Consider the following 13,612-nt stretch of genomic DNA (forward strand, 5'->3'; position numbering starts at 1 on the left):
ACTAAGGCTCATCATCTACGCATTTTTACCAACCAGATTTAAATGTGAGGTCTGGAAAGTCTTCTCCTGAGAATACTGTGTGTCTAATGGGAAAAAAATGTTTTAGAAACAAATTCAAAACAGTTCATACATGGAAAAATCATGAGCATAAAAGGGATGCTCTATTGGGAAAGCTATGAGAACAAACCTCCCCTTTTGAAAGAAACCTGTTTTAGGAGACTTTCTTTCCAGAAACAAAACACATGCATTTTGGTGATTCAAATCATAGTGTGCAGCACAACATAGTTTTAAAGTATAAAATCTGTTTTAAAGCAGTGGTCTCTCCATATGTATGAAGCATATGTAACTATTCAATCCTCCCACACAGGGTTTGAACTTCCTGATCTTCAGATTCCTATCTTAAACCCTTACTATTGAGCTACAGAAGTAACAGCCCGTTTGTAGAACACCCAGTGGCGGAGGACTTAACCTGTATTTTCCCAGTGGTTATGCAACTATTTCCTAGTTAGCAGTAGAATACTGGTGATCAGGAATCCTGGAGTCTACCTCTGGTTCTGGAAAAGGAGCGTGGCTTATAGGGTTAGAGACAGGATTGACTAAAACCAGTTTTAATCATTCTGAAAGGCCATGGAGATAAGACTGGGTTTGTCATGTTAGAGACCTTGACTCTGTGTCTGCAGTGACCTTTGCATAAACTGTCTGCAACCTTATAAGAAGAAAAAAAAAAAAACAGACGCGGAGGTCACTAGCTCTTCCCTAACTGCCTTTTCCCTTCACTCTCTCCTCCCTCAGGAACTGCGTAATTTTCCCTCAAATTCTGTGTGTTCACCTTGGAATAAAAACGTTCAGTTATGGCTAAAAAGTTATACTTTATAGACTAACACTACCTGTGAAACTGATTCTACGACAGGAGCACATGAGGAAGCAATAATGCAGGAAGATTTTGAGTACAGGTGAGAGTTTCCCTGGTTTCCATTCCTGTGTCTGATGCCACAGTGGACCCTGGCAGCCATGAGGCGCAATTACAGAAAGGTTCTTCTCAGCCCCTGCAACCCGAGGGTGCTCTCTGAATAATAATAATCCAAAAAAGGAAGGAAAAACATTGGAGAAAAAATGTATTGGTGGTGTTTTCAACTGATTTAAAAATCAATGTAAAATCATTGGAAGCCCCTGGGGAATTGAGGATTGTGAAGTCTTTGCTGCAAACTGCCTTCAGCCAAAATGCTGTGTCTTTCATTTCTCTTTGTAATCGACACAGCTATGGCAGGAGACACTCTTGAAAAGGAAACCTTGGAGACTGAGTTTAAAAAGTTTTTGTTTTCCCTTGATATTTTTGAAATATGTGAAAATAAAATATGCCCAAGAAAAAAGTAAACTACTGTAATTTAGAAAAGGCTATTTATTAAATATTACACAAACACTTAATAAACCCTTAAACTATGAAGGGTTTAACTAACTTTTTATAGGCTAGACCAGAGGTGGGCAAACTACGGCCCATGGGACCCTCCTGCCCGGCCCCTGAGTTCCTGGCCTGGGAGGCTAGTCCCCAGCCTCGCCCCCGCTGTTCCCCCTCCCCCACAGCCTTGTGTGGCACAACGCTCTGGGCGGCCGGGCAGCGCAGTTGCAGAGCCGCGGCCTGACCCGGTGCTCTGGGTGGCACAGCTGTCGCACCGCCAGCCACTGGTGCTCCAGGCAGCGCAGTAAGGGGGCAGGGAGGCTGGATAGAGGGCAAGGGAGTTGCGGGGGTTGGTCAGTGGGCGGGGGTGCGGATGGGGTCGGGGTGGGCAGAGGGTGGGGAACAGGGGGGTTGGATGGGGCAGAGGTCCCTGGGGGAGGCAGTCAGGAAGGAGAGGGGGGTTGGATGGGGTGGCAGGAGGCAGTCAGGGGTGGGGAGTCCAGGGGTGGTCAGGGGACAGGGAGCAGGGGGTGGTGGATGTGGTAGGAGTCCCAGGGGGGCCGTCAGGGGACGGTGGGGGTTGGATGGGGCAGGAGTCCTGGGGGAGCTGTCAGGGGGCGGGGGGTTCGGGGGTTCGGATAAGATGTGGGGGCAGGGCCATACCTGGCTGTTTGGGGAGACACAGCCTCCCCTAACTGGCCCTCCATACAATTTTGAAAACCCAATGTGGCCCTCAGGCCAAAAGGTTTGTCCGCTCCTGGGCTAGACTGTGCCCCCACATGGTTACTTAAAGAGAAGATAGGCACAAGATTAAAGGGAATTCCTCCTGGAGCTCCCACTGAGGTGGAGGGAGATCCTCACTGGCCCCAACTCAGAGATGTGACTGGACCTTCAATTTGGCCACCTTAAGCCAAAATTATTTCCAGAGGTGTGGTAAATGCCCTGCCTCTGGCTAGCAGGTGATGTGTATATATATCACTGCATGAGACTAGACAGAGAAACTAGCCATCTACATATGAGTGAAACGACTGAAGTGTTCTCAAGTGCGCAAAAAAAAAAACCCAAAAAGACAGAGCTGAAATAATACTTTCTCCAGTCTTTGTCATAAATATAAAGAAGTAATCTTAGACGTCACCTGTAGCTGTGGTACATGAAAAGCATGTTCAGTCAAATGTAGTTTTAATGTTCATGACATTCCTTTAATGTTCAGGCATCAGTTATGCTAAAGGCTTAACCATGTCAATGTATGTGTAATTTTCTGTAAAAAAGGCCAAGGATGCTGGCTTTGCAGTCTGTTGACTGACCTATTCCACAGACAGGTGTCATTTGGTGGAAGGCCAAAACAACACCTCCTTATTTGCCAGGGAGTTATATCGAGGAAGAGCAAATAAGTTATCTGCCTACCACAACCTCCCTTTCTTTGGTTTGGTCCATTCCTTCTCTCCATGCATGGGGCCATGCATTTTAAAAGTATTTAATCCAGCTCCAGGGGTGTGGAAAGATGTACTGACAGACTCTGTAAAAGGGTTAATTTTCTATTTTGAAATAAACCTACTCACCACTCTCTGTTGCTAGAGAAGGTTTGGAGTAGTGTCTCCACCAGTCTCTAGCAAAATGGAGTGGGGCCTCCTGCCCTCAATCTCTTCAGAAAAAAGCACATAGGGACTTTTGGTCATCACTGACATATCAAGAGTCTTATGGAAAAATAATTCTTTCATAGTTATACTATTTATACAAAATAAATGCTTCTGTTTAAAATTTGCTCCAAAAAAATTCTTCAGAGGAATAACTATTTATACCCACATATAGTAAATGTGGTGCTTCAGTAGTGAATATAATTTATGATGAGAATCAACTATTTTAAAAAATAAAAAAAATTACGTCAGTGATACAGAAAATTAATATTTAGGCCCTCACCAAATAAATTAGTCCATCAATGTAAGCTATAAATTACTGTCCATCTTCAGTTTGTGCTTGTCCAGACACAGGACAATCAGCTTCATACTTTTTTTTCAGGCCTTTCAAGAATATTCGCAAACTAACTGCATCCAATCGAGAGTTCCTTGCAGTCTGAACCAGCCTTGTTGCTAGATGGTATACAGCCCTCTGTCTTAATGTCTCAGGAGTGGTTCTTTGCTTTTGCTGTTCTTAAAAACAAACACATACATTAAAATGTGAACACAGATATTCATTTATTGAAGTAGTAGAAGGCTGTTTTCTGCCTGTCCCAGTTCTGTGTCTGCTGATGTACCATTTGCAGATTCTATCTAGGACTATATCTAGTACTTCTTGATGGTAATGACAGAGCTCTGTGTTGTCATTTGACAGTGATCTTCAATAAACCCCATTAAAACCACTCCCAAAAACATAATGTCTAGTTTCTTGACCTAACACCAGAATGAACTGAGAAATCCGTTTGAAATCTATCCTACGAACAGCTTCTTAGTCTGTAAAATTCTGGTGAAATGTTACAAAGGTTATATAAATAAATTACAAATTTTTTTTTGCAACTGTTCATGGAATAAAGAAGCTTTTTGAAAAGAATAAAATAAAATCCTTCTCTCCCTTTCTCATAGTAATTTTATCAGCAAATTTGTTAAAAGTAAAACTGATTTTCTTTAAAAATTCCCAATAATCCGTGTATAATTAGATCTAATTTTTATGTGCCATACTTCTACATCTCTGTAATATATCATTGAGCTACTTACATTTTATAAAACAATAGACAATACATGAGAATATATTGGAGGTTTGTGTTTTATAAGACTATAAATTAACTACTGCAAATTACTACTACATACCAAAATTTGTCTAGCAATATGAGTTGTGATCTCCTTTGCATCCAAAATTACTGATGGTGGTAGAGAAGAAACTTCTGCAGCTTTTAATCCTAAACATAAAAAATATAAAGTAGTCCTTTACTCTCTGTGCCAGAATGAATGCTTACCTTAATCAAAATGTCACTCTAAAATTATTTTTTTCAAAAAGAATTTTTATTTCATTCCCCTATAAGTTTCCTCTCCTCTGTATCTGAACTCAGTAATTTTCCTAGCAGTCTGACTTATAAGGAGCAAGGATTAAATCAAGTTACTCAGGATCTCTGGTGATGCCTGCTATAAAACATATTCTATGTATTCAAAATAGCTATTCTGACACAAGCTGACTGCTTATGCTAAGATGCATCAGCTATAATACTAGGGCTGAGAATAGGCAGCTCTTTTTCCATTACTGAAGGAGGGGCAAAGTCTACAGAATAGGAAGAAGAATCCCTCATTAAGAGGATTAGAGAACAAAAGTTGGGAAGTGGGTTTAGCAGCCTTCACTTAAGTCTGATCCAATAGGGAAGAGAGAAGAGCTCGGTGTGGAACAAAAGTAGGGTTGCCACCTGTCCAGATTTTCTCAGGTTTATCCTTCCTGCGATAATGTCCCAGGAAATCTGTAACGGTGATCAGTACTCTCAGCCATACATTTGTATGGGCTCAGGACATCATCTTGGACATCCTGGTTTTAACCCTAAACAGAAGGAGCCTTACTCCAGTGAGGAAAACAAGGTGGAGATCAGAGTCTGGGAGGTCGGTTTCCAGGGTCAGTGAAAATGATTGAGACTGTTTTTTCCAGTGTCTCACCTGATGAGCCATTTATCTTTGGGAAGAGGGACAGAGTATCACTGGTGCCTGTCCTGCTCCCAAGACTGTGATGTTTGATTCTTCCTCCATCCCTTAACTGGTCCAGGAGAACTTGGGGCCTAACCCAATCTAACAGCTGCTGAAAAGCTTCTATTTTCAATAGCTGGGCTGCATGCTTCTTCCTCCTCTGAAAGCTGAGAGGAAAAAGCAAAGCTCCTAGGAGTCCTTAAATTCCCCCGTGAAGCTGGCAGACCAGGTGCCTCAATTGAACACTACTCCTGAGGGCATTCTGCACTAAAATATTAAAAATTCTGCACACATTTTAAAATTCTCCAAAAATTCTATAAGTTTTATTTGTCAATAAATAAATCCAGATGCTATAGCATGACAGTGGGAAGCACAGGCCACTGGCTGTACAAAGGTGGGAGATCACCCTGCAGCCTCCCCACCCCCTGGGACATGGACTCAGTGGCGAGGCTGCACCTGACCCTCACACAGCACAAGACCTAGGCCTGCCCCTCTGTGCCAGGCATACCAGGTGTGGGGCAGGCAGGATCCAAGTGTGGAGGGGCTCACTGTGGGGGGATCCAGCTGTGGAGTGAGAGGATTCTGTGTGGGACAATCTGGGTACAGGCAGCTCAGTTGGGGGTCTAGGTGTGAGGGGATCTGGATAAACAGAGGCTCACTGGGGGGCTTCCAGGTGCAGGGGCAATGGGAATGGTTGGGGATCAGCAGAGGGGTCTGGGTGTGGGGGTCTTACCAGGGGGGTCTGGGTTTTGGGGAGTGGGGCTTGGTGAGTTGGAGGTCTGGGTGCAGCTAGTTGGGGGTCAGTGGCATGGGGGTCTGGATGTGGGGACTCAGGTTCATCAGGATGGAGGCTTGAGTGCAGGGAGCTCACTGGGGGTGGTCTGGGTGCAGGGGTGGGGGTCCAGAGGCAGGGGTTCTGGGTGCAGGGGGCCTCCAGATGCAGGGGTTGAGCTTCAATGGGATGGGGTTCAGGTTATGAAAGGCCAGGGGTGGTTCTGAGTGAGAGTCAAGCTGGGCAGGGGTATCTGGGTATGGGAGGTCCAGATGCACAGGGTTTGGGTGGATGGGGGAGCAGCTCCCCATACAGTGACCCTCCCCCCCACCCCCGCAGCTGAGGAGCAATGGGAGCAGGAAGCAGGGGAGGATGCTGAGTTTCCTGCAGCTGGGGGAGGTTTCTGGGGGTGGGTCTGATACAGCCCCACCCACTCCTTTTAGGGGAAGAGGAAGTCCCATCCTCTCCTGCTTCCAGCCCAGCCAGGACTAGCAGCTGATCCTGGCTCAGGGTAGAAGCCACTGGCTGGGGTGTCCCCAGGCCTGTGGTGATTTACCTCTCTGCGGGCTGCTCTGGGTTCCTGAAACAATGTACATGCACAGCTCGGGAGTGGTGCGTGACTGCTCTTCCCTGTCAGAAAGTCATTTTTCTGCAGGGAAGTAAAGAAATCTGCAGGGGACATGCATGAATTCTTCCAGTCCTATAAATCTATGTATAATTCTTCAGAATTGATCTTGCGAAAAATCCCCAAAACTGGCCTTGTGTTACCAATGTGAGGCAAATTAGCAGTGAAATTTTGATAAAGGCCTAGAAGGAACATTTTATATTTAATTAATTCTAATTTTAACTCGAATAATTTATAGTCTTCAGCTATCTCAGACTTGTACAAATTGTGTGTTGTGAGACAACTCCCTATTGATTAAGTCAGCTAAATACAACTAAATACAACAGCCAACTACAGAATCTAGCATTTATAGCTAGTCTCCACTAGATGCAGCTGCTCCACTGCAGCATGTCTGGTGAAGACACACTATGTCAACAGGAGAGAGCTCTCCTGTCAGCATAATTACTCCACCTCCGCGAGAGGTGGTAACTATGTTGGCAGAAGAGCATCTCCTGCTGATGTACGGCTGCCCACACACCAGCACTTAGGTCCGTGTAACTTGCATCGCTCAGGACGGTGTCTTTTTTACATCCCTGAGTGACATAAGTTATATCAACATAAGGGGTAGTGTAGACCGGCCCTCAGAAACATTATGTGGATTCTTTTCACTCCCCAAAGGATTATGGGTCTATAAAGAAATGAATGGATGACAATGAGACATAAATAAAATGTTTTAATCTGTTACACAGGCTGCTTCACTACAGTTTATATTAAATTTAAAGGACAAATGAACCCACTTTCCCAAGAACACTGTTTTGATATTTCAAAGGATAAAAAGTGCCTCTGAATAAATAAATGGAGGCACACATCTATGAACATTAATTTGTCATTTTTAATACAGCCTTCATTCATTTAGGATGAGCTAAATGGGTACAGCTTTTAGTTAACTTTTTTATTTCATCCTATATGAGCAAAGACAAAAGAGGCAGCTCTCAGATAAGTCTTGAATGTGCAGGCATCCATTTAAGACTATCACACAGCACTTTGAATTGCTCCCATAATCAAACAGGAAATCAATGCAGAGCACTCAGTACAGCTATTATGTGCTCAGAGTGACTCATCTCAGGTCACTGTGTCCTCAACTAGTTGAAGATTCCAGGTGAAGTCCGAGAGCAGAAAGATCATTTTATTAGACAATCAAGTTTTTCATACTGTGGACACAAAATACTACCTTATTACACAACTATTTAAAATACAAAATTAACTGGAGCAGTATTTTAACCTGTTTATTTATTTAGCGGTGCATAGTCATCTAGCCATGCGATGGTATCTTCAATGGTGTGATGAAGTTCTTCTAGGCCACTGCTGAACCTGTATGTAACAGTTACTATATAAAAAATGATTTACAATATGGAGTGATCTGTCAGTGGACAGTAGGAATGTTAGACCCTAATAGTTTGATATATCTTATGTACTTTTTAATAAGTTATTAATATTAATACTGAAGTCCATTACCATAGTTTTTTTCCTCTGTGTGTCCTTTCGAAAGTATGTAAGTATAAGTAATTTTTTCCTTATTTCCAGCACTACTTCTCACATGTTGTACTTCAAAATGGTTGTTTTCCACATTGGGATATAAAGCATCTATATGACATAGTTCCAGGAAATGTGTAGCAAATAGAGTAAATGCCTAAATTAGGCAACAGAAATGGAAATATTATAACATATTAAGTAATCCTTCATAATTCATTATACTTAAGCAAAATAAGGTTAAAATATATATTTTCAAAGTGGGTACAGGAATTTAGCAATATGACTTTCACTGATGGCTAAACCTACATGCATTGCTTTGAAAAAATGTCCTGAAATTACTAAAAAATATTAAATTTAATGAAGAGATCTATTTCTTTGGTACTGTAAACATGGGCAAGATTATAGCAAAATAGTAAAGAAAGCTCCAGTTACAGGCAGTTTTAAAGCCGTTTCAAAAATATATTAAATTACCATACAACTGCTTTAGGGATATTGTTGTTAGTCTCATTCTTGGTATAGTCACTGCAAAGCTGTAAAAGCCAAGGCAAAGTCTTCGCCAACGGAAAGAACAGGAATGAACATGAATGGAGCCAAGGGTTAGAAGGAGTGTGTTCAAGGGATAATCCTGTGGTTGGAATGGGATGGGGTAAGGATAGGACAAGGACTAGAAGGGCAGGAAGTATTCTTATCTATTGATCAATTTCTTATCTATCCATATATCCCAGTAAGTGTATCCGTATTATTTAGATCAGAATTGTCCATAAAATGAAGACTGGAGCATGAGAAAATGTTTTTATTTAGTACCATTTTAAGGCTGCATGAGAAAACAATTACAAATTGCAGAGACTAATGATTAAAAAATATAAAAAATACCTTCAGACTCAGTAGATATTCACACACTGAATAACAAATGCCAATACCTTCTTCAGTACTGGTACCTCTGCCAAGTTCATCAATTATGATGAGTGATTTGTCATTAGCATTTTGTATGATATACGTTATCTAAGAAAAACAATACTTTGTTATCTCTAGCAGTAAATTTTTAAATACCCCCTCCCTCCCTCTCCCAAAAAACCAAACAAGCCAACAAAAAGTCCACTGAAGACAAAGAAAAACACAACAAAGAACAAAATCCTGTCAGAAGATCCATGGCTTTCACCTCTGAGCAGCTTCCAAACAGCTGACATTTTAAAACAAACTAAACATCCTGCCACAAAACTGTTTACCTCTTTATCTCTAAATATGTAATTTTTCCTCAAAATCAGATCTCAGGGGTGGAGTACTGGCAACAGTCAGATATGGCCCAACAATAATTTAAGGTACAATACCTAATGAAACATCAAGAGTAATGTCCAATGGAACAGTGATTTCTACTCCTGTTGGAATGGTTTCAGAGATTTTGGACTTAAAACTGTGACATGATTTATAGAAAAGCTATTATGAATAATTCTTAGAACTTCCTGCTCATCTCCAGCTTGCTGGTTCGGGAGCAGGTCTTAAAGGCCATAACTCACATTGAAAATCTTGAAGAAAAAAACAGAAGATGGCAGGCAAGATAGAAAATTTTAAGGGAGTTGTAGAAAGGAGCAACAGGTAGAGAAAAGGATGGTTGTGGGTTTTTCTACCTTATTTTATTAAAAGCCTATTTTAGAAAAGTTTTAAAAAACAACTTACTGGTATTATTTTTCTGCCCTGCTTCCTGAGAAGTCCAGTTGTGCTAGTTACTAATATCTGTTTGCAATATGGAGGTCTGATTAAACTCTTCTTTCATATGGCTTAAAAACAGCATCGTTAGATGTCCAGATCTAAGTTGGCAATCCAATTGATTGCTTCAGGTGACACAGAGTAGATGGAAGAAATACCACTGATATATGATCATTTGGGACACTGGTTGATAAGGCGTTTCATAGTTTGAAATCTGTTTCTGCACTCACAAGTAGGATTGTGTATCAGTCCCCATTCATGGAGGACAGAGGCAAATCTGCCATGTGATGTGCACATTCAGTTCAAAGTGGAGCATATTTTCCATGTGAGTGAAAAGCCAGTGGGTTGTTCAGTTGAGTCCTTGATAACGTGTTTGTATGGAGCCCTTTCACCTTGCTCACCATTGATCTTTGTGGGAGAACCCCAAGTCTTCGAACTCCTGCGCTGCAAGCCAAAAAAGATTTCTGGATTTGAGTTGGAATCTTGATATATTATTTAGGTATTCATATATTGGAAAATCCTTGTTCCCTCATACAGCAACAAATTTGGAGTGGGTTGATATGTGCCAGTATGGGAAGCCATGGTTGTGGCATTGATTTTACTATGCCTGTGATGACCTGCATGATGGTGTTTAATTGAGAATTGACAAATGATGTGTCTAGATGGGTCAGCAGTATTCTGTGGCAGAGTAGACAAAGGCTAGTGAAGAATCATAGAATCATAGAATATCAGGGTTGGAAGGGACCTCAAAAGGTCATCTAGTCCAACCCCCTGCTCAAAGCAGGACCAATCCCCAATTTTTGCCCCAGATCCTTAAATGGCCCCCTCAAGGATTGAACTCACAACCCTGGGTTTAGCAGGCCAATGCTCAAACCCCTGAGCTATCCCTCCCCTCTTCAAAGAGGTTTGTAGAGTTTTTGCATCGACTCCCCAGCTTGCTGCTGACAGCTTATGGATGGGGTTTACACACATCTTTATTTTGTCATAGATATTTTTCAGGTGCTAGTGGAATGTGAGGCTTTGGTCTAACATCACATCAAGACATTTTGTAGTCTTATCTACTAGTCACAGAAGTCCATGTGCAGCTCTGCCTTAGCTTTTCGATTGTTTAGATGATAGCCTAAAACTGTGGTGTCAGCACATGTCTACACTGCACACCACATGTGTGGTAGGTGTAGCTCCCTGGTGCTGGAGTCTTACATGGGGACAAAGGCTCCAGCAGCTCCTGTGGCAGGGCAACGCTCCAGCAGTGGAGCCTTTTCCCGCTACTGGAATCTTTCCCTGCAACTGGGAAAAACTCCAGCCGTGGGGAGGCAGTTGCAGGACACGACACTGCTAAAAATAGCAGTGTAGATGGGGGAGTCACTGCTTGGGTGAGGAGAGAGCCATGTAGGGTACATACTCACAAGCTTCAGGCATGTCTTTACTACATTCACCTAAACAGTACCTCACCCTTTACGCTGCTATTTAAACCTGTGCTGGCAGGAGAGGGGCAGGTAGTATATGTATGCTATAGACTGTTCAAAGGAATATGCAATGTAGACAGACCTTTAGTGGACTTTCGTTTGGCTGCCAATACAAGAAATATTCTTCCAAGGTTATTCACCTCTTCCTTGGTGAAGGGAAATGATAGGGAGATTGGGGATAGGTAGTGAGCTGACTATGTATCAGAGCTCTCTGCACACTTTATGCTTAGTTGATTTTTCCCCCAGTACATTTGAGTTCATAATAAGTGTTTCTGCAATTGTATTTATTTGGTTCATCCGTAATAGCCTTTTTGTTTCTGGTTTCCAGTATGGGGTATATCGATTCTGATTGCTGTGAGAGATGTTTTTTCTTGCAGCTATTTGGATAAGCTTGCTGAAACAACTGAAATTTCCAGGCTTCAGTGGAACTGCGTCAATGGTGGCCTCAATTGCTGCAGTGAATCCTGGCCAATTTCCCTTTGAAACTTCTATTGCCATTTGGGTAATGACATGACTACTGGAGTTCAAACCCAATGTGGATTATCACCAGTCGACGCTAGCTGTGTGGGAAGTAGCAAGGGTAGTGCTAGACATATTCAACTGGTCTTCGGTGATGAAACAGCGATCTGGATTGCAGTCTCTGTTCCAGGGAGCAGAATGAAAAGTGCCTCTGTCTTTCGCATAGAAAAGAAGGTATGTGTCTTCATTTGATGATAATTCCACAAGTGCCTCACCTGCAGTATCGTTACTAGCATAGCCCCACATTGTGTGGTGGCTACTGAAATCAATGACATACATATAAGCCAGGCGATGGAGTGTGGGTAATGAGGGAGAAGACAGTCTGTATTCAGTGGTTTATACACGTTAAACCAGAGGTGGGCAAACTACGGCCCCCGGGACCGTCCTCCCTGGCCCCTGAGCTCCTGACCGGGGAGGCTAGCCCCCAGCCCCTCCCCTGCTGTCCCCCCTCCCGCACAGCCTCAGCTCATTGCGCCGCCGGCGCAATGCTCTGGGCAGCGGGGCAGTGAGCTCGTGCCAGACAGCACAGCTGCAGAGCTGCGGCCTGACCCGGTGCTCTGTGCTGCGCGGTGCCGTGGCTGGCTCCAGCTGGGCGGCATGGCTGCCTGTCCTGGTGCTCTGGGCACCGCGGCTGTAGCGCTGCCAGCCACCGGTGCTCCAGGCAGCGCAGTAAGGGGGCAGGGAGCGGGGGGAGGTTAGATAGAGGGCAGGGGTCCGGGGGGGGCAGTCAGGGGGGGGGCTGGATACGGCGGTGGGGAGCAGTCAGGGGCAGGGGTTCCAGAGGCGGTCAGAGGACAGGGGTCCCGGGGTGAGGGGGGAAATCAGGAATGAGAGGAGGTGTTGGATGGGGCAGTCAGGGCAGGGTGTTCTGGGAGAGGTAGATGGGGCAGGGGTCCTGGGGGGCTGTCAGGGGACAGGGAACTGGGGGAGTTGGATGGGGCAGGAGTCTGGGGGCAGGGGGTGTCAGATAGGGGGTGGGGGCCAGGCCACCCCTCGCTGTTTGGGGAGGCACAGCCTCCCCTAACCAGCCCTCCAAACAATTTTGGAAACCCAATGTGGCCCTCAGGCCAAAAAGTTTGCCCTCCCCTGCATTAAAACACTCTTATCTTGCTGATTCTTACTGAGATGATGAAGGTTCCAGAGTTGCTCCTAGCAACTATTATGTCATAATCCTCAATGCTGTGCTTGATGCACGTAGCAAGGCTGTGTTTTGGGTGATGGAGGTGGGTGATGAGATTGTAGCCAGCAATATGGCAGCATGGTTCTTGAGTTTCTTGCAGGGCACTGACGTTAATCATGTCTCAAGTAACATGAGCTAGCTGGTCACTTGTAGGCTGGGAAATACCTCCAAACATTCAATTGGCAAATTTATAGAGCTGGGTCTATGGTTCTCTTAAGTGGCTCTGGATGGAGTCAGTTTTTGCAGAGTAACTATTTCCATTGCTGTTCAATCTGGGACTTCACTGGGTGATGTTTGGATGCCCATTTGACAATATTGGTTGTGCTTTAGCAGTGGACACTACATGGTAAAGGTTGTCATCACCTGCCTCTGGTTACTCTCTGAGCAGCAACTAGTGGATCATACAGCAGCAACATCCAGACAGTTTTCTTTCACTCTACAAACAGCCATCTGGTAGTTAACATTTCTTTCAGATGCATCACCTCAAGACTGGACTACTGTAGTGAACTCTATATGGGGATGCATCTTAAATTCATGTGGAAACTGAAGCTGATGCAAAATTCACTTGTTAAGTAAAGGTTTGTTTTCCCCATAATCACATTAAGATTGTGATTCACATAACACGTAAGACTGTATTACGTTCTATGCTTGATAGTGACAGCCTATTAGTTCCTGAGTTGATTTTCTGATGCTGGATTTGACCTGTAAATCCCTACATGGCCTGGGACCTACGTTTCTAAAAGATGCTGCTCTCCTCATGATATACAATATGGAAGAGAGATAAA

General features: G+C 43.6%; 1 protein-coding gene across 1 annotated transcript in view; it reads right to left on the reverse strand.

Annotated features, from left to right (window-relative positions):
• Positions 1 to 3,288: 3,288 nt before the first annotated feature.
• Positions 3,289 to 13,612, reverse strand: part of MSH4 (mutS homolog 4) — a 54,434-nt gene continuing 44,110 nt past the window's right edge. The window contains exons 17-20 of the mRNA XM_073357309.1: positions 8,832 to 8,960; positions 7,941 to 8,115; positions 4,198 to 4,286; positions 3,289 to 3,538 (exon numbers count right to left, since the gene is read on the reverse strand). Of these exons, the coding sequence (XP_073213410.1) occupies positions 3,347 to 3,538; positions 4,198 to 4,286; positions 7,941 to 8,115; positions 8,832 to 8,960 (585 nt within the window). The 3' untranslated portion in view covers positions 3,289 to 3,346. The remainder of the gene's footprint in view (positions 3,539 to 4,197; positions 4,287 to 7,940; positions 8,116 to 8,831; positions 8,961 to 13,612) is intronic.

This window comes from Lepidochelys kempii, chromosome 8 (assembly GCF_965140265.1).
Source record: "Lepidochelys kempii isolate rLepKem1 chromosome 8, rLepKem1.hap2, whole genome shotgun sequence".
Taxonomy (NCBI): Eukaryota; Metazoa; Chordata; order Testudines; family Cheloniidae; genus Lepidochelys; species Lepidochelys kempii.